The sequence below is a fragment of the Lygodium microphyllum genome, chromosome 22 (genome assembly GCF_053477565.2).
Source record: "Lygodium microphyllum isolate KBCC chromosome 22, Lygodium_microphyllum_v1.1.10, whole genome shotgun sequence".
Lineage (NCBI taxonomy): Eukaryota > Viridiplantae > Streptophyta > Polypodiopsida > Schizaeales > Lygodiaceae > Lygodium > Lygodium microphyllum.
In genome coordinates this window covers 67869726-67890502 of record NC_141156.1, presented here as the reverse complement: position 1 = coordinate 67890502, position 20777 = coordinate 67869726, and the positions used below count along the sequence as shown (strand labels likewise).

At 40.0% G+C, this 20777-nt stretch overlaps 2 protein-coding genes and 1 long non-coding RNA gene across 3 annotated transcripts in view; all 3 read left to right on the top strand.

The window, feature by feature from the left end:
- The first annotated feature begins 681 nt into the window (after positions 1-681).
- LOC148017256 (uncharacterized) lies at positions 682-1179 on the top strand. Its single transcript, XM_087662731.1, has 3 exons — positions 682-898; positions 1018-1125; positions 1166-1179. The coding sequence occupies exons 1-3, from the start codon at positions 715-717 to the stop codon at positions 1177-1179; spliced, it is 306 nt and encodes a 101-aa protein (XP_087518857.1). The 5' UTR covers positions 682-714.
- Positions 1180-3353: 2174 nt separating this feature from the next.
- Positions 3354-3824, top strand: LOC148017255 (uncharacterized). The gene is made up of 3 exons (XR_015687847.1): positions 3354-3457; positions 3532-3604; positions 3709-3824. It is a non-coding gene; the product is annotated as an uncharacterized LOC148017255 (long non-coding RNA).
- A 202-nt stretch (positions 3825-4026) lies between these two features.
- Positions 4027-20777, top strand: part of LOC148017254 (uncharacterized) — a 98225-nt gene continuing 81474 nt past the window's right edge. Inside the window, exons 1-3 of the mRNA XM_087662730.1 lie at positions 4027-4152; positions 4268-4464; positions 4587-4658. Coding sequence (XP_087518856.1) covers positions 4027-4152; positions 4268-4464; positions 4587-4658 — 395 coding nt within the window. The remainder of the gene's footprint in view (positions 4153-4267; positions 4465-4586; positions 4659-20777) is intronic.

The following is a 20777-nucleotide window of genomic DNA, read 5'->3' as shown; positions in this document are numbered from 1 at the left end:
GCTAAGCCGTCGCGTGGGCCTCCAAGGTAACACCTTGAAGCCCCCCAATCGTCCGTGTCCACGCGGACGATGGGTGGGCTCATGCCCCATGGCAACTGTCTCGTATGTCGTCCCATCATTTGGTTATGCCGTCCCGTCGTGTGGGCCTCCAAGGTAACACCTTGAAGCCCCCCAATCGTCCGCGTCCACGCGGACGATGGGTGGGCTCATGCCCCATGGCAACTGTCCCGTATGTCGTCCCATCATTTGGTTATGCCGTCCCGTCGTGTGGGCCTCCAAGGTAACACCTTGAAGCCCCCCAATCGTCCGCGTCCACGCGGACAATGGGTGGGCTTATGCCCCATGGCAACTGTCCCGTATGCCGTCTGACGAGCCTCCAAGGTAAGAGATTGAACCCCCCATGGATACAAGCGTGTGGCTTCGTCCCATATGCTTCGTGAGAATAAGGTAAGAGATTGAACCCCCCAATCGTCCGCGTCCGCGCGGACGATCCGTGGGCTTATGCACAAGCATGTGGCTTCGTCCGTGGCTTTGTCCCGTGACCTTAAAGAGATTGATTGTGTTGCTAACCTTAAATAGATTGATTGTGTTGTTAATCTTAAAGAGGTTGATTGTGTATCTATTTGTAAGTGTGTAGAGAAAGTTATGGCACCTAAAAGAGTGCTTAGAAAGAGAAAGAAATGTGTGTCACCTCATAGTAGCCGTGAAGTCTGTATGAAGCTACGTTCAGGATGTGTTCCTGGGCGGATCTTAGAGCAAGAAGCATCATCACGTTTGAGATCAGTGGACACTCCTTCAACAAAGAAAGGACGTGGTCCAAAAAGATGTGTCTACATTGATGACGAAGCACAAGTGGATGGGGACTCCAATACAATTGACGGGGTTGCGGAGCACACAGGTAGTCACTTATGTGTCCATTTCATTTACATATGACGCTTTGTTCAGTGTTATGTATTAAATATGATTGGTTTAATGCTACTTTTGTTAATTTTTACTTATTAATATCTGCTCCTACAGAGACTAATGTGCAGCATGATAGTCTAGATGACAAAGAAGAGGTGAGTGGTGATAGTGATCAAAGGGAGAATGATGATGAAAAAGAAAAGAAGCACTCAAGGAACTTAGGCAAGAAAGTCTCTCTAGGACTGATGAAGGATGTGCTGAGTCAATTTTATATAAAAAAGAGGACGCTACCTCCTCTTGTGCCTCTTTGCAGATTAGTGGCTCATGAGGCAGTCAGATTTGCTACGGATGATGCCCAGTGGTTGATTCCTTCCTTTGATTCCACTGGTTATCTTGAGACTATGGGACACTTCCTTGTGTCAGTTGAAGGTCCGAGAGGGGAGACCATGTCTGTGACAGCTAGCAATCTAGATGAATGGGGTCCAATATGGCGTCAAAGAAATGAGGATTTTGAGAGGGCTCTTGGAAGAGAGTGGCAAGACCTTAAGGGTAAAAAGTTCTTGGTTTGGGATGGAAACCACAGGCTTAAAACGTGGTGGAAACGCATCAAGGAAAGTAAGTTGTCCACTATACATGCAAGTATTGAATGTTCGTATCCCATTCTTATGTTTGTTGGTTTTCAATTACAGAGTACTCCGACTGTGCTCACTACCATGTTAGTGTACGGTGCCAATTCATTGAGGTGCCCAAGGCAAAGGAAGCAGAGCTACTACTTGCACTAGACACCACCAACGCGTAAGTCTTCTTCCTTTAACTATGCTCCTCTTTGTAATATGTTACACTTACATTCTCATATTATGCTTTTGTTCGTTTTCAATAGTATTGCCAGAGCTCATGTTACTCCAAATATTGCGCATGAGGTGTATATGTTTCAAAAGTTTGGTATTGTAAACAAAGACTCCATTCTAGATAGATTGAGTCCGGCCATGAGGAAGTGGGCTGAGGTTGAGATGAGTATAGAGGCAAGGTATTATCATGGTGTTGCTCCATGGTATAACTCTCCTTGCGGTTTGATATCTCAGCTTGTATGGAAGGTGATTTTCTTTCTATGGCTCACTTGTATGAGATGTGCTTTTCTATCTCTAATTTAGTTTTTTTTTGGAATGATAGGATGAATTTCATGTCTTCATCTCAAAAGAAACTGCTAAGCTTGAGGCTCTTGGTCTAGATGAGGTAGAGAGGAAGAAACGTTTGGAGAAGGCTACAAGGGTGGAAGAGGAGCGCCTTAAGGATAGGGGTTACAAATACCTATCCATTGCTAATCCCCAAAATGGTGATGAGTTCTTTAAGTTGTTATTTGGGCTGAAGTGGGATGATGCAAGCATGCTCAAGATCACAAGAGACAAGCTGTATTGTCTCACAAGCTCAAAAATCCCTGCGGAAAGGTAATTTGTATATATAACGCAAGGTGTGTGTATGTGATGCTTTTTTCTTCAATGCTTTCTATTTGTGTATATTGTTGTGCATCACAGGAAAAAAATATTGTTGCATCTTATGAGTCTCACAAAGGCCAAAGACCCCCAATACCCGCATTTTGGTGATTATAAGCTCTTTCGGGTTTACATGAAGAAAGAGACATATTGGGCTCACTTGCATTCGGAGGCACTACTTCAGATTGATAGGATACAAGTAGAAGGTCCACAGCTACCAGATTCATTTGAGGAGTTCTTTAAGCTTAACATGAAGAATCATGTCATGCAGGTTGACTCAATGCAGTGCCAACATATTGCTTTCTTAAGTTCTTTCTTAAAATGTATATGTGCTAATGTTAAGCGCTTGTGAAACTTGTGTAGGCTTTTGTACACCTCTTGGATGGAGTGAAATCTTCAGATGTTGCAGAGAAGATGCCGGAGCTTACGTTTTCAGCCAAACGTGTGATTTATAGGTTAGCATGCATTTTCATATTAGATTGTGTGTCTGATTTTCATATTAGATTGCATGCATTTGCTTGCGTAATTGGCAAGAATGTTGCAGGTGGATACTACAATGTGTAGAAGAGAAGAGGCTAGATGTAGCTCCGCAATTCACAAGAGAGTGGATTGATGTTCGTGACGAGAACACTATGTATTCTCCATCATTACGTGATAGAAAATTGACGGCATGGGAGGCAAGTGTTTGCCCTTGGTGGCTAGATTACCCTGTGGGGGTTATCCCTAAGCAAGAGAAAGATCTGCATGACAGTAAGTACTTCAATCTATGTAAACATCTTGTCGCTTTTGTAGCAATAGTTTTTGTGCTCATGCATGGGAGTCTAAGGGTGAATGATACTATGTAGGATTCAAGGAGGGAGTTGATACTCATGAACCGCTTATCGCACCCACCACTGTAGAGAAGCAAGCAACCAAGGCTACCAAAGGTGCCACCCAGGGTACTCAAGGTAATCCAGGGAGAAAAAATGTGCCAGAGTCCTCTATGGCACCCACCACCTCCTTTGTTGCAGATTCATCTCTTGGTCGAGAGAATTGGGAGAGGCGACCTATGACCCGTTTAGTAGGTGAGAAGTCTTATATTAACTTGAAATTCGTGTATGATTATTAAAAATAAATTACTTTGAGATAATTGTTGCAGGGTTCCAGTATCAAACATATGTCGATGCTCTATTAGTGGATGTGACCCAAATTGATAGATTTGCCCTTGATAGGTAGACATGACAACTACATATTGCAAGAACATCAATTTACATGTTGCATATAGCATTGCATCATCGGTTACTTTGCATTAATGACTATGTTGTTTTGTGTATAGCATCAACAAGTTTTTGGCAACACAAAAGATGCATCTTTATAGCAAAGATGGAGTTCCATGTCAAGAGGTGGCTCGATTGATATTTGCGGATTTTCCTACGAGCTTGCTTGTGGATGCTCTAGGTCCCATCCCTTTGGGTAAGTTATGCTTTCTATCACACAAGGTTTACATCAAACTCACTTCTCATATATCATAATACCAATGTTGTTTGTAGAGGGCATGACTATTCCCAAGTGGAACACGTTCTCAAAGGGTCTAGTTATGGGTTGTATGGACCTTGCTCGCGAGTATTTGGCCGACCAGGGATTCTTAGTCACTATGTGCTTAGCAGAGCATATAGGTGAGTTTATTACGGATGCAGCAAGGGTGGGGTTTGTGCTTCACCGCACTTGGACACTCATGTGTGACTCCAAGGCTTATCGACATCCCGTTACTAGAGAGGCGGTAAGATAACAAAGTTGGATACGTTGAACGTACGGTTGTATGTTCTAAATAAAGTTTATGTTACATGCTTTAAATAAAAACATGGATCACTTATTCTAATTCCACTCGTGAATAGGTACTTGATCTTACTGTGTGTCTTTGGCATCGTGCTGGTCATGTTGTGCCTTGCTACGACAGAGAGGCTGGGGAGAAGATTTCAGAGAGATTGTTTCCAGCGTATCGTAGCTACATGATGGATGATTGTGTCTTTCCCATGGACGTTGATGGTGTCATTGTCAGAGGCGGAGCAGAGAGGTCTCATCTTTTCTTTCGGTAAGTAGTCTTGCATGTTTTTGCTCTCAGGTTACCTTGTATGGTATTTTCATTGTTTCTACTTGCATGGCCGCAAAGATTCTGTATCTTGATTGGTGATATGTGATTGGTGATATGGTTAGGTGGTTACTAGCTACATTTACGAAACGCTACGACTATGTTTTGGATGTGTTTGCGGGGTGTGGTGGTTTGGCGTGGGCCAGTGCAGAGGAGATGAGACATTGCATGTGTCTAGAAATAGATGATGTGCTCTATGGGGAGTGTTTGTCCACCATAGTGTGTGGACCGGTACCATGCTGAGAGAGAGTGTGTTTTTTTTTTCGAGAGACTCTAGACATTTCATTTTGTTACTACTTTTATATATATGTTTATTATACACTTCGTCATGTGACTATGCCCGATTTTGTCTAAGAGATTACATGCATTGGGATCTTTGATTTGTTTTTAGGAAGAGTGTACCTTGCAACTATTTGACACGAATATATTTTACTAGTTTTCCGTTGGTTTTGTTTTTTTGATGTGTGTGTGTTCATGTAAATGCAATGTGTCGTACTCCTTAAGTAAGACTATCTATATGCAGAATGGATATGTTGCACGAAAAAGCTCGAAAAAAAGAGATTGATTAGAAAAGAACGAAAATGAACGCCCGCAAAAATAAAATCCCCGCATTGTATATAGTAGTCGAGAGATTTTCCGATGTTATATCTCGACCTTGTATCATGCTCAACGATTTGTTTGTCCCGGTAGATAATTTTTTGTTATATCTCGGCTTTGAGTATAAGTAATCCATTTTAAAATTAATGCGCGCCATCTATGAAATTTTATAACTATAGTAATAAAATTTATTTCAATCAATTCTACTCATAGTCATAAGACCTGAGAGAAATTATCCTATACTCAATTTAAGGGTTTCTTCTTCTATAACAATAATTTTGGGTTCATTTTGATGAAGTACGTGGCTGTATGCAAAGCATATTGCATACCATTATCAATACGTATATTATCTTAAATTTCCTTCCCTTCCCTCTCCCTCTCTTTCTCTCCCTCTCCCTCTCTTCCTCTCTTTCTCTCACCCTCTCCCTCACCCTCTCGTTCTCTTTCTCTCCCTCTCTCATTTCCTCCCTCCTCCTTCCTCTCCCTCTCCCTCCCTCTTTCTCCCTCTCCCTCTCCCTCTCCCTCTCCCTCTCCCTCTCCCTCGCTCCCTCTCCCTCCCCCTCCCTCTTTCTCTCCCTCTCTCATTTCCTTCCCCTCCCCCTCCCTCTCCCTCTCCCTCTCCCTCTCCCTCTCCCTCTCTTTCTCTTTTTCTCCCTCTCCCTCTCTATCTCTCTTTCTCTCTCATTTCCTAAACAAGCAAAAAATAAAGTGATTTAAACATCCTCCAAGAAAAAGGGAGAGGGAGAGATACAATGCACTCTCCCTCTCTTTCTCTTTCTATCCCTCTTTCATTTCCTTCCCCTTCCTCTCCCTCTCACTCTCTTTCTCTCTCATTTCCTCTCGTAAACAAGCAAAAAATAAAGTGATTCAAACATTAAACAAGCAAAAGGGAGAGGGAGGGAGAGAGAATGCACTCTCCCTCCTTCTCCCTCTCTTTCTCTTTCTCTCCCTCTCCTATTTCCTCCCCCTCCCTCTCCCTCTCCCTCTATTTCTCTTTCTCTTTCTTTCCCTCTCCCTCTCCCTCTCCCTCTCTTTCTCTCTTACTCTCTCATTTCCTCTCCTAAACAAGCAAAGAAGAAAGTAATTTAAACATTAAACAAGCAAAAGGGAGAGAGAGAGAGAGAATGCACTCTCACTCTCTTTCTCTTTCTCTCCCTCTCTCTCCCTCTCCCTCTCCTTCTCTTTCTTTTCCTCTCCTAAACAAACAAAAGAGAACGATTTAAACCTTCAACAAGTAAAAGAAAGAGAGAGGGAGACTCACCAATGAGATATGGCGAGCGTGGGCGGCTTCTCTTTGCAACGAGGGCTCCTCCTCTCCTTCGCGAACAACGACGGTGGCGGCGGCGGTGGCAGCAAGTCTCTTCCTCCTCTTCTCTCACAAAGCCTTGGCTCTCTCCCTCGCTCTCTCCCTCGCTCTCTCTCTCAAAAGGCGAAGAAAAGAAAATGAAAACGGCGCTCTGGTTTCGGCCGCGCTTTTTTTCCCTGTGGCGTCGCTATTGGCGTCGCTATTTGCGTCGCAAATGCGACGCATATAGCGACGCCAATAGCGACGCCGATATCCACCGTCGCTAATTGGCGTCGCTATTGTCCCATTCCCTTGTAGTGGTGGCTTCCAAATGGCCGGACTTCCCACAAATATGACATTTGATGTTGGGAAAATTTTGAGGGTAATGCTAGCCACCACAACATTTACAACTAAATCTTGATGGGCCATCCTCTTTAGGGCGTCGACTCCCTATCAAATTTTGTTGTTTTTTAAGAAAATTAACATCAACGGCTATTTGTATAAATTTCTTAGAAATCATATCAGCGTAGTGTTGCATCATGTCCTTAACATCGCTAAGGATGTTGTAGCAACACGTAGGGTTGAAGGTCACCACAGGAGTTTGACAAGAAAAATGGACAAGATAGATGGAGATGTGTCTTCAAGAGATAAGTATATTATAGTGAATGCTCAAAGTATTAAGAGGTATTTCATGGTCAATCATAGGGGTTTGAGAGAAAAGCTTAGACTCGAGAGATAGTAGAGATAAGAGAAGGGTTGAAGGTCTCAAGCCAAGCTTGAAGCTATTAATAGAGCTTCCAACTACATATTCTTAGCAAAGATCACAAGAGTATTATCTCATAAGATCTAACTCAAATCAAGCTTGTTTTCTTGACTATAAGAGCAATCACTATTTATAAAATCAAGTACAATATGCTGTCATGTATCATAAACAACTCTACATCACATCATTCATACATGATACCATAGCATGAATCAACTTTGCATGATTACATTCAATGTAGACTGTTAGGGATAAAAGCTAATAAGTCAATTACAAGGCTCGTAGGGCAAAGGGACTTGCTTCAAGAAAGCTTCAAATTGAGCTCCTAAAAGGATAAGTTACCACAACCAAGAAATAAGAGAAAAAAAACTCCTCTTAACTCAACTCTAAGCATCTATGAATGATCTACAAACATTGCCCTGCCATAGGGGCACATAATGCTTGCATAGTTTTACAGGATATCTTTTGTAGAGTAAGAAATTAATTAAAAGAACACTGTTGTAGCTAATTCTATGAATATGGCTGAAGATATTAGCCCCAAATCAGCCCAAATATCTTCCAAAATTCACCTCTGATGATAGCATAAACTTCCCTAACTTGGTGTCAGAGTGTTTGGTTTCAAAAGTCCACCATGGGGGTAAGAGACAGCAGTTTGAAGGGAGATTCAGGGAGAGGAGTAGATGGAAGAGAAGGGGTTTGAAGAAATAGAAGAATACTCCCAAAAATGAATAGAAAATGAAGAAGACTACTAACAAAGATGAAGCATGTCAGTTTATTTCAACATTATGAGAAGATAAAACTCTAATAGATTAAAAAAAGTATAAAATAATACCTTCATCTATGCTTCTCAGATCGCCAATCTGATGCTTCCATTGGCTCTGAAAAGGGGGGTTAAATACCAAGACACCTTGCCAAAATTCTGTCCGATCACTCCTTCTTCATCTCCCTCTTCGGAGTGTTATTCATTGCCTGAAAACAGCGATTGGGATGCACGTGATTTCATCCATCTCTCTTTTTACATAAAATCCTCTCAAAATAGCTGAAAGCTACATGCTTTCTTTTACATATTATCCTACTCTAGAAGTTGTCTACAATTTTATGGATTTTTACAAGAAATAATATCTAAAATAATATAAATTGGCTAAAACTTGTCCAAAAATTTAATATTTCTGAGCCGTGGACACTAAGACTAATTTCTAAAATGGCATTGGCTCTCTAAATCAATAAGAAAGCCGCACTCTAGGATTTTTCACATGATGTGTGCATAGTGGCACAATAACATTTGAGGCACTTGACTGATAGCCTTGATCGTCTATCCGTCAATCCATTGGCTTAACAATTTAATTGGGCATTGGCTATTGCTGACTCATATGAGCAACATTGGAGTTCAATACTTGGCCTCTAGCATTCGGTGGAGCCATCTGACTAGCCATGCGTAGTCATAGTGGGAGGAGCAAGCAATAATAAAGGTACATTTTGGACCATGCTTCCTCTCCCATTCAGGTTAGTCGTAGCTATCCCTTGATTTCCATTGCCATTGGCCAATGCCAAATTATTTCCTGGAACCAAACCATATTAAGATTGGTTCAAGAGGCATAAGCCGCTTGTAGTCGGGATTCTACTTCTTGTGCTCATCTAATGGCAGTGTCTACATCCAGCAAAGTGACACTACTCAACTGCACCTGAATATTGAAATCTAGACCATGCAAGAAATATTGCAGTTGGGCAGTTTCTCGAATAGGGATAGAGGCTTGGAATTTGTGAAAGACCTCTTTTAACTTATTGGCATATGCTCAAATATCCTCATGTGGCTCTTGACATGTCACGTTTAATACACGCAGCCAATATTGACCACCCCTTTCAGGGGTAAACTCCCTTTGAAAAGCTTCGAAAAAAAGATCAATGGTGGTTATGGTTCCGGTCTCTAGGATGTTATACCATATGGTAGCTCTTCATTTGAGAGTCATATTAAAGAACATCATTAGATGTCCCTCATCTTGGATGCGACAATTAAACATCAACTTTTGGAACTCATTAATGTGCAGTTCCACATCTTCCTCCACTAACCCATTGAGGATGGGTAGGGGGAGACCTAGAGCTAGCAAATCTAGCATTCCATCAGGTATGGAAATGGGTTGTGCTGCCATGATAACAATCAGATTCGGTGCTACTACAGGGATTTGAATAACTGGAACTAGAGGTCTACTCGAAGTGGAGGAACTGATTGGAGGGGGGAAAGAACTAGAGCTTGCTCCCCCTAATGGACTATGTGTCGAGCCAGGGTATATGATGTGCACAAACAAAAGATCATACTTTACTTTATTTTCTACACTTAAACACTTCCACAACCCTTCTTTCCCCCTACTGCTTATGTGTTGCATCGTTGCAAAGGTGTAGGGTTTTTTTTTAATCATTTTCAATGTATAAAGTAATAAAAACGCACTAAAACATACAAAAAAAGGGTGAGCTAAGGCTATACCTCATGCCTCAACCTTGCCAAACATTCATGGACATTACTCATATTTTTTATTAATTTTCAAAGCACGAAAACCTATTTTTTCTCATTTTTTGCTATTTTTACTATTTATTTATTCATAAAAATAGGTTTTTTTAAATCTATGATTACTAACTGATTATGATAGCTAAAAGATGTTTTTTATCAGAATTTTATTCCATGCACATCTCTTTTTCCCACCTAAAACCAACAAAATCTTCATTTTTACTCTAAAAATGCGCTTTTTGGGTTGGAATTTAATTATTACGACTATTTATCATTATGATTTTGCATTTCTTTTATGTGCAGGCCTCAATTTGATGCAAAAAAGATCCAAACAAACTTTTGTTCCAGATAAATTTCATTTAGACCATCAAGCATCGAAAAGAAGCAAAATTTCTTTGTAAAAATGAGGCATGCCGCTTATGCGTGTGTTGCGGGTTTTTTGATAATTAATGCAGACTACCAATGGACCACCCAGTGATCGTTCTTCAATGCTAAACACCTTGCCTCAACCTCCTCTTGATCTTGGAGCAATCCGATCACCGCCGAACAAGCATCCTTCAGCCCCTCTTCTTCTTGATTTTCCCCACATGAATTGCCATTTGGAAGAGAGAGAGGGAGGAGAGAGAAAGATTGAGTTTGAATCTCAGCAACCAAGTAGTCATTGCACAAGCCCGAGGCAGGGATTGAGAGTGAAGAAACCCCAAAATTCACTGATGTGGTCTACCATGCCCATTGTTCTTTAGCCCTATAGCCCCTTCTCCACCATACGTTACCAAAAAGGTGGGGGGCGGCATGTACTGCAGGCCGCCATTTTGAAACGGTGCCCCCCCCCCCCCCCCCAAAATCGTTTTTTAATTAAGGGCCCCTTAAAAGTCCCCTAAAGGGCATGCTCAAAACTCTTGCCCATTTAATTCCAATGTTTGCCCTTTTTGGTTTTGACATGTCCAACCTCCCGCACTTCGTCTTCCTGACCTCCAATTTGACTCCCATAAATTTTTGCCTGACCGACTCAAAGTCCCCCACTACCAACCACTTCCAAAAGTCCCACCTGACACTCCAAAAAATCAACCCAATTGCCTCTACCGCCTTCGATAGAATCCAAATTTCCCTTGAAATTCGGATTTTTTGGTAAATTTTGAGCACTTTCCTGGGGCAAAAATCCACCGCTCATTCAACATCTTAACTTTGGTATTGGTTTTGTTGAATTTATAGAAGTGGGCCATATAGCTACATGCCTTGGGTTGGGTTTAGTTCATAAACCTCAAGAACTTATGTACATATGGCTTTCGTGATACTTTTTGGGGCATACTAGATCACCATACTAAAACCTACATATTGAATTGCTTAAAATTTACCTAGTCTCGGTGCATATTGAATCAATAAAAGTATTAAAGTTTCGATGCATTTTTCATCAATTGGCATGCTAGTAATTGCAAACATGGATAATTTTCATGCATTTCTAAGAAGATCACAAGGTTATCGTAGAACAAAACCAGTAGTGAGTTTTTTTATGGATGTTATTTAGCTAAAAAAGAAGTGTTCCTCATTATAGTAGTTCCACTATCATAAAATTTTTATCATTTCATGTTCAAGGTTTATAGCAATCCAGTTGATAAGAATGTCTCTAATCAAGTCATAATAGGTTTATTATCAAAGGGGTTGAAAGGCTATTTCTCCACAAGAAGGTTGCTTCCAATTGCTGAGTATGTTCATCCTCAAACTCCTTTGCTAATGTTTGTGCGACCACCATCAAGACTTGACACTTCTTTCTAGTATATTAGACTTTCCTTCTATTCACATTCAACCAAAGAAGATATGCTCATACTCTTATTGCAATAAGAGAGGGCCTCTCCTTGTTGGATCCTTTACAATGGTTCTGTCTAGGCTTGTGGACTTAAATGTATATGCTTAAATTCTCCACGATGATTTGTTCAAGTGTCTACTACAAAGAACTCATGCCTAAATGTTGAACAATGTATGGTCCCCATTTGGTTCATGCACACTTATACTTTGTGCTTTTGTGTGTGTACATGACGCATGCTGGGGATCGTGTATATTTCAAGACTAGTATACGTGAACTACCAAGTTTTTGGTCACGTGGGCTTGCATGAGTTGCATTACTTCTTTGCTCAATTTTAAAGATAGTAATGCTCTTGCATATAAGGCAAGCTTTTCTTGTGTTCCATGTGAACAAGAAGAAGGGTGGCAGTCCACATGCATGCTTCCTTTTTCTTTGTTTGTTTCCCGCATGTCAAAAGATGAAGACAATGGAAATTACGATGATAACTTGTCAAATACAAATTTCTAATTGCCAATTATTTATGAAGGCCAAAACATCAGTATTTTTAGGAAGGGTCAGTTGCATAAGATTTTTTAGGGTTGCAACTTGCATATATATGTATCTGAATTTGTAAGTTGGCTACAGTCGACTATAGTCAATCCCACATTGCTTTAGTAGAAGTAAGGTTTTTTATATGTTGGGTTTGCCTATCTCCCAAACATAGCACTATTTCAGGGTGGGAATATAGATCTTTTGAAAGCCAATCATTGAGTGTGGCATCACTACTACAAATCCCTGAATGATGCCTAAGAGATCAAGCTTCTTTAAAACTATGGTTTACATATAATTCCTCATGGTGGCCTCCAACCCCATCACCAGGCTTTTCACCTTCTCCTAGAGTAATGGCCACTTTGACCCTTCACTCCTTTCCCCTCTCTCTTATACCCTCTTCACCCCCATTCCTAATTGTGAGTAGTAATACCTATTGTAGTAGCATGCCTGCTAAATATTCCGCTATGTATAGTGGTTAATGTCCTGTACCTCCAATGGCTTCCATCAAGGTGAAGCCCATGGGATTTTTTTGGCTAGTGTTCTAAGTTAGCCCACAGTTTCCAAAATATAACCCTATTCTTAAGCTAAAGTTTCTTACATATTTTGGGGAACTATTGCTTCTGTCACCTTCTCTTGATTGTTTAATGGGTTAGTGAATCTCAACCATCTATCTTGCTCACATGATTGTCCAGCTCATCTCAACAAACCAAATCTATGCTCTAATTTTGGCATTGCATGGCTGCTACATGTTGTTAACGCTTTTGAGGAACTCATCCACTATTTATCAACCAAAAAGGCTTGGTTTAAGGCCACCGCAGTAATGATCGTTGTGTTCCACATATTGTGCCATCGGCACTACTAATTGATCACTACAGATTTAATCTCGTTCTCCCTATCATACTCTTTGGTTCCACCAATCCCACTCTATTGACTTTCAATTTGAGGTTTATTACTATGATCAAGCTCCACCTGTGCCACATTCTATCTATTTCAAGGGCGAAAAAGGGGAGAAAGATCCCCCCCATCATCCATGTCCACGTAGACGATGGGGGGTCTCTGTCCCCCATTTTTTTTGCCCTTGAAATATGACAAAGGGTTTTAATGATGCCTAATGCTCCAAATGGAGCCTACATGGCATCCACATTTGCATGAATGATGGGGGACTACCCCCCCTTTTTGGCCCCAAAATAGGGTAGAGTGCTCTAATACCTACAAAGCCCCCCCATTCTCCGCATCCACACTGTCGCAGCATGTAGGGTTGAAGGTAACCACATGGGTTTGGCAAGAAAACTAGACAAGATAGATGGAGATGTGTCTTCAATAGATAAGTAGATTATAGTGAATGTTTAAAGGCTCAAGAGGTACTTCACGGTCAATGAAAGGGGTTTCAAGCCACGTTCTTGAAGAACTTTAATAGAGCTTCCAACTGCATGTTCTTAGCAAAGATCACAAGAGTATTATCTCATAAGTTCTAACTCAAATCAAGCTTGTTTTATTGATTGTAAGAGCAATCACCAAGTATAAAATCAAGTACAATATGCTGTCATGTATCATAAAAAACTCTGCATCCCATCATTCATAGATGATGCCATAGCATGAATCAACTTTGTAGGATTACATTCAATGTAGACTGTTAGGGATAAAAGCTTATGAGTCAATTACAAGGCTTGTAGGGCAAAGAGACTTGCTTCAAGAGAGCTTCAAATTGAGTTCCTAAAAAGATAAGGTACCACAGCCAAGAAATAAGAGAAAACGCTCCTCTTTTCAAATCAAAGCATCTATGAATGATCTACAAACATTTCCCTACCATAAGGGCACATAATACTTGCATATTTTGACAAGATGTCTTCTATAGAGTAAGAAATGAATTAAAGGAACAATGGTGTAGCTAATTCTCTGAATATGGCTGAAAAATTCAGCCCCAAATTAGCCCAAATATCTTCAAGAATCCACCTATGATGATAGCAGGTCAGAGTGTTTGGTGTCGAAAGTCCACCACAGGGGTAAGAGACAGTAGGGTGAAGGGAGATTCAAGGAGAGGAGTAGATGGAAGAGAAGGGGTTTGAAGAAATAGAAGACGTAGAAGAATACTCCCAGAAAGAAATAAAAAATGAAGAAGAATACTAACAGATATGAAGCCTGTCAGTTTATTTCAGCATTATGAGAAGATAAAACTCTAATAGGCAAAAACGTGTAGAGAATAATACATTCCTCTATGCTGCTCAGATCGCCAATCTGATGCTTCCATTAGCTCCAAAAGGGAGGTTAAATACCAGGACACTTGGCCAAAATTTAGCCAGATCAGTTCTTCTTCATCTCCCACTTCGGAGTGTTGCTCATTGCCTGAAAACAACGATCGTGACGTGTGCAATTTCATCCATCTCTCTTTTTACATAAAATCCTTCCAAAATAGCTAAAAGCTACTTGCTTTCTTTTACATGTCATCCTATTCTAGAAGCTATCTACAACTTTATGGACTTTTAAAAGAGATAATATCTAAATATCATAAATTGGCTAAAACTTATCCAAAAATCTAATATTTTGAATCATGGACACTAACACTAATGTCTAAAATGGGATTGGCTCTCTAAATCAATAAGAAAGCCGTACTCTAGAGTTTTTCACACGATGTGCACGTAGAGGTAGGACATCCACCCCCTTCTAACCTGCACATCCTCTGGCATGTGCCAAAGCCTTACATATTTGCAGTGTCAAAAGAAGTATCTTCTACCATGTCGATGTCTTCATCTTCTACCTCTTCTTCTTCCTCTATGTCTTCATGCACTTGAATTATATCAAAGTCTTATAACTCGTATGTTGAACTTTCTCTTCATTTGAAGAGCTTGATTCTTTTTCCAGCTATGGCCACACTTGACTATCTTCCTACTAGAAGCACTGTATTGATTATCTAGGCTGCTATCATAGATAAGCACCTAATCATTTTCTTGGATAGCTCTTGGCCGAAGTCGATGTCACTTATCAAATCTTATTTTGTTCTTTAGTCTTGCTGTCTTTACCTTCTTAATAGCTGCTTGAACATCTTCAGGCCTTCTTTCTAGCTGCCATATGTGCAAAGTCAGCAACTCTACTCTACTAATGCCTTCCTCCCAAGGTAGAAGACTCCATGTGAGAATAGATTATTCAATTGGCATAATTGGTTGTTGTCCATGCATAAGTTCAGCTGGCATATAGCCAGTCATTGTACTTTGAGTAGTTCGATCAGCCCATAATGCAAAAGGTAGCATTTTAGGCCATTCTTTGATCTTTCCTCTGCAAGAATTTGCTAGAGCTTTGAGAATAGGCTGATGCCCTCTCTCACTTTTCCCATTGCCTTCAGGGTTGTAGGCTGATGTTAAAGCCAACTTAATACCCAATTGAGCAAAGAAGATGCATGCCTCATCAACATCCAACTCTCCTCTATATGCAGTTGCTTTAACCCACACAACCATATCTACAAAACACTTCTTCAAGCAAAAAATGACAAATAGCTTGAGTGCTCTTGGTTGTTAAGGCTTTGCCTTCAACTTGATTGGTTAGATCCTCTCTTGCAAGCACTAAATATCGCATATTTCATATTCCTGTAGGCATACTTATAAGATCAATAACCCATATATAATGTATAGAAAAAGGATAAGTTGGTTGTAACCTATCTCGATGCTTGACCATCGAATACATCTGACACACATAACAGGTTTCAACAAAATGTGCTATGTCCCAATACATGTTTTTCCACCAATATTTTTCTTTGACTTTACTAAAGGTTCCTCATATGCCTCTATGGCCAGCCCACATGCTTTCATGAAATTCCTTCATTACCTATTGTTGCAATCTTTTGTTACCTAAAACTCGGATAGGTGCTCCTTTCTTCTTCTTTGCGTGCTTCCATAGATGCCCTTCTTTAAGAAAAAATCCATAAGATTTCTTCTTAATATGCTTGAACGCTTCATCGGTCCAAGACTCCTCCTTCTTCATTGTGCTCAAATATTGGCCAATTTTCAGCTAATCTTCTTCATAATCTTCGTCAAGGAAATAAACTAGAACTTGAGCAATGCAATGAGCATGTTGGCTTCTAGTTGACCACCCTTCTTCCATAGATAAATCTTTGATCTTTGTTTATGTATGCTAATTTACAACAGTACCTTTTCTTGTTCTTACTGTACTTAATGATATACCATTAAAAAGATCAGCTTCACCTGCAAGATTCAGCTTTGGGTTTGTATATGCAGCAACTGAAAATGTACTTTTAGTAGCCATGGAATGAAATTCAACAAGTATAGATTCTTCAGCTTCATCTTCTTCCATCAGCTCTTCTTCATTGTCATATCTTGCACGTGATAGCATGTTAGCAACTAGATTCGCCTTTCCTGCAATATGCTTTAATTCAGGGTTGAGAGAGTTAATATATGCAATCCATCTTAGCATAGCAATGTTAGGTGTAGAGCAATTGGCAATCATGCCCGAGTGGAAGACAACCAGTTTCTAGCACTACGGAATCACTTATAAAGTATTCACAATCACACTTTAATGATGTTACAACTCCCCACAATTCCCTTTTTACTTGTGCATACCTTCTTTGACGTTCATTGAGAACCTTTGCTACAAAATGAATTGCATACATGTTACCTTCAAGATCCTCTTGGCCAACAACCCATCCTATCCCAATGGGACTTGTATCCACAACCAGGATGATGGGTTGACATTTGAATAATCAGTGCTTTTGAGAGTGAGGGCTGAAATTAACAGCTTCTTTAATTTACGCATAGTAAGAGTATGCTCTTTATTCCATGAGAATCTTTGTCATTTTCTTAATAATTGATAAAGATTTTCGGCTACATGAGCAAATTGTGGTATCCATATGAGATAGAATACACATGTGCTAAGAAATCTTCTCACCTCTGAAATATTTGTGCATTTTTCTTGCATTTTACTGATGGCATCTATCTTGATTGGTGAAGATTTGCGTCCATACAGGCCACACAGATGTCCGACCACTAGGAGTTCTTCAACTCCAAGGATCGATTTAGCTCCAGAAAAAGTAAGGTGAACTTTTTCTAGCTTTGTCAAAATCCTGTCACAATCATGAATATGGTTGATTAGAAATGTCCTACAACCACCTTCGTCAAGCTCCTCATTCTTTTCATTGACTTCACATCCCTTTGATAGGTACATCATCAAGAAATGGAAGAGTAAGTTGTGGAATAAAGTCCCTTAAGACTTTGTGCATGGCATTCATCATATGGGCTACAGAGTTTGTTGTACTTTTGGTAGAGTGCACATGCGGACCAATCCAAGAGAAGTCTTCATTCTGGTAATGTCTTGGCTCTCTAATGAAAGGTGAAATTAGTCATAACCAGAATATAGGTCACCCATAGAATAAATTGCTCTACCTGCAAAAGCTTCAACAAACAGGTCAATAATTGGACCCGAACCACATTTCGGATTGTGACACGATTAAAGGCTATAGATCTTGAATGAATCGTAAATATCCATTTTTCTTGGGCATGGTAAACCATCGGTTCAAGTAAGGTGTTGAACAAGGTTTTAAAATCTTCATTTTGATCTTTTCATTTAGAAGTTCCAGTAATTTGGGCAAATGCACCCTTGGAACATGAATAGGCTTGAGGTTCCAAGGCACATGTGGGACCGTAAAAATGACCATAGGAGCCACAATGTTTGGATTCACACAGCCTATTTCACTTGGTTGAAATGCAAAAGCTTTTCCATGTTTCATTAGCATTTGCATAAAAGAGTGTTTTTTCAGCCGGTGAAAGGAAAGAATTTTCACATATTTTGAGCTCTTTTATACTTTTAGATGTGAACTTATGACCAATATTGGAAGGATTACGAAGACTTGGCTGATTTGCTGCCCTATCAACCAGCCCTTCACTTTCAGGAGGAAGCAGTGGGACATGCTTGACTTTCTTATCCACCGTCTTGCATTTTGTCTCCACTTGCACTTCAGCCTTGTTGAGTAAACCAATGTCTTCCTGCTCAACAAATTCTTGAATTGTTTGATAAAAATCCAATGTACATACCTCTACGGATTGATTTTCTGTATGAGCAACTGCATATATTTCAGTCAATGTGTAAGTAGTAATCTATATGATGCAGTCGATACCAGTTTCGATGATGGTTAACACACACAGTAAGAAATTGGAAAGCTCGTTCATTATCCTTGCTTCGGATTCGATCATAGGAAGAACCATCCTCAAGAGCTTTTGTTTCCAAGCGGGCTTTAGAAATATAAGGTTACCCAAGAATGATAGGGTAACTACAAGAGTCTTGAACAAAAAAGTGAAATTTATCTTTTATGTCTCCAATAGTTACTTGCACATTAGGACATGCAGCATGTAACTCTCCAGAAGAGTTTTTTGCTTCTCTCATTTGCCAACTTGGATCAACATATATGGGCCATCCACCGCTTTCATAGAGACTCCTTGCCATGACGTTTATCTCAGAACCATGGTCTAAGAGTGCAATACATGGTGTTTCTTTTTCTCCAATTTTGACGATGTCTCCATTGTTGCTCTTTCCCAATGTGTACGAGAGTAGTGACTGCTTGTAATGAATCGGGCTTCTTCCTCATCATGCATGTGCTGTAGATGACCTTCTTTTTGAGAGGTGGGCTGCCCAACTGGTTTGGGCCAGTCGACCATTACATTTTCAGCCTTCACTTCTTTAATTTTTGCATCCATGCTTTCTTTATCTTCAAATTCAATTGTTGCAATTAACTCTTTAATTGCTTCAAGTTGAATTCCTTGTGTAGTCAGTTTCTCTTGATCCTACACAAAGACTCGAAGAGCTTGCAAAAAAGCATGCACTATTTCTTCAGCATCATCAACAACATATTGTCTTTTTCTTTTGATTACATTAACAATTACATCATGAAATTTATGTTTGGCAATTTTGAAAATTTCACCTAAGGTAAATTCAATTTTTCTTCCCAGAATTCGTTCTTCTAGGACTCGTTTGAGATCGGTTGCAGATTCTATGTCAGACTGAAATTTGTAGCCTAGGTGCTTGCCTTTCTTCTTTCCTTCGATCTTCTTTGTTTGTGGCACATCTTCCCTCTCTTGATCTGGGGTTATATTTTCAGCAAGATTTGGTATATATATCATCTCTCACTTGACTTGGGTCTCACCTATATATACTAACTCTACATCAATATGAATCATTCTTTGGGAGCATGTCTTGTGTATCTCTCTCATACTCTCTCTTTCTCTTAACATGGTATCAGATCTATGGATGCATAGCAACAAGATCCACGCTGGCCTTGTATATTTGTGCCATGCCAAGCATTATGTCTCGATGTTGTCCATAAGCATTTTGAGTGTCTCCTCGACCTCAAAAAGAGCCACGGCCTCTATTGCCTCTACCACGTTGGCTAGAGTAAAGAATAATGTCTTTGCTTTGAGACGTACTAGAATATGTATTCAGCCCAAGCTTAACTTCCTCATGCAGCAGCAAATTAATTAGCTCATCCCAATCAAGGGATTGAGCTCTCACAGAAATAGACGTATCAAATGCTTTATACTCTTTGCCAAGTCCATTCAATGTCACTACAATCATATCATCCTCAAACACTGAAGATCCAATGGTGGCAAGCTGATCCGCTATGTTCTTGATCTTTGTAGTGTAGGCCTGAATGCTTTTGCCATTCCTAGACATGTTATTGAACTGTTGCTTTAGCTAAATCTTTCTTGCATGTGTTACGTTTCCATAATTCTTCATGAGTATGTCCCATGCATCCTTTGGGAAACTCCATCTAGTAATCTATATAACCATAACATTTGATATACATAAGGAAAACCAATGTAACACCTTGCATGCTCTCTTAGTCCATAGCTTATGAGCCCTTTTCTGATCATTTATTGGATTCCTTTCATGTATTTCAGGTTTAGCTTCATCACCTTTACATAAGTCCCAATAACCTCTACCAACCAAAAAATTCTTCATACGGAACTTCCATAAAGAAAAATTGTTGTTCTCTAGCTTTTCTCCCACAATTTGAGTGATGTTGTCAGTGCCTTGAGCATTTTCCATAGTTGCAACTTAGGTATTCAGTGATGTATACAACATGTAAGTATCTGACTCCTTTTCTTATAGTTCAGAACCAGCTTCTTGCTATTTGGGACAGTTTCCTGCAATCCATGATAGTTTTTCTGACAACCTGCTTGCTATAAATTGTATTCCAACAATAACACAATATTAGTGAGTTTGGAAATCTCCCAATTTCCATTTTTTGAATATTAAAAAGGTGCCTCTCGGATAACATGCCCATAAGTTTCTCAAAACCATATGATGTGACCTATCATTGGAACGCACTTGAAAAATGGAATCTATTGAGCTATAGAGCGCTCAATTTGGAGTTATAGTGTTTAAGATATGACAAATCCAAAGTTTTGACCACGTGTCCCAAACTTATGGAAATTTCCCATATTCCCCAATATGGTGTTTAATGAAAAAACATAGTCAATTGAGCATAAACCAAGCTCAAATTAGTTCAAAACATTCTATGGTAGTGGCAAAAAATCTAATGGGACCTAAAATGGGCCGACACTGGCTATGGCACTAGCCAGACCTCATGCATATGACAGAAAACCCCACCACACAGCCTCCCGGGCCAGGAGCATCTAAAACTCACTTTGCACTAAATGCTTATGAGGATTTTGCGTTTGTATCCAATATGTAGTTCAACGTTCACCTTCCCTTCTCCTAAGAGGGAGATCCCATAACATATAGGCATAATGCCTCGTAATACACACATAGGGAAGCACCT

Bases quoted from the DNA above. Each gene is read 5' to 3' on its own strand.
- LOC148017256 (XM_087662731.1), top strand. From the start codon at position 715: ATGAAGCTACGTTCAGGATGTGTTCCTGGGCGGATCTTAGAGCAAGAA. The intron at 899-1,017 runs GTAGTCACTTAT...CTGCTCCTACAG, and splicing joins CGGGGTTGCGGAGCACACAG to AGACTAATGTGCAGCATGAT.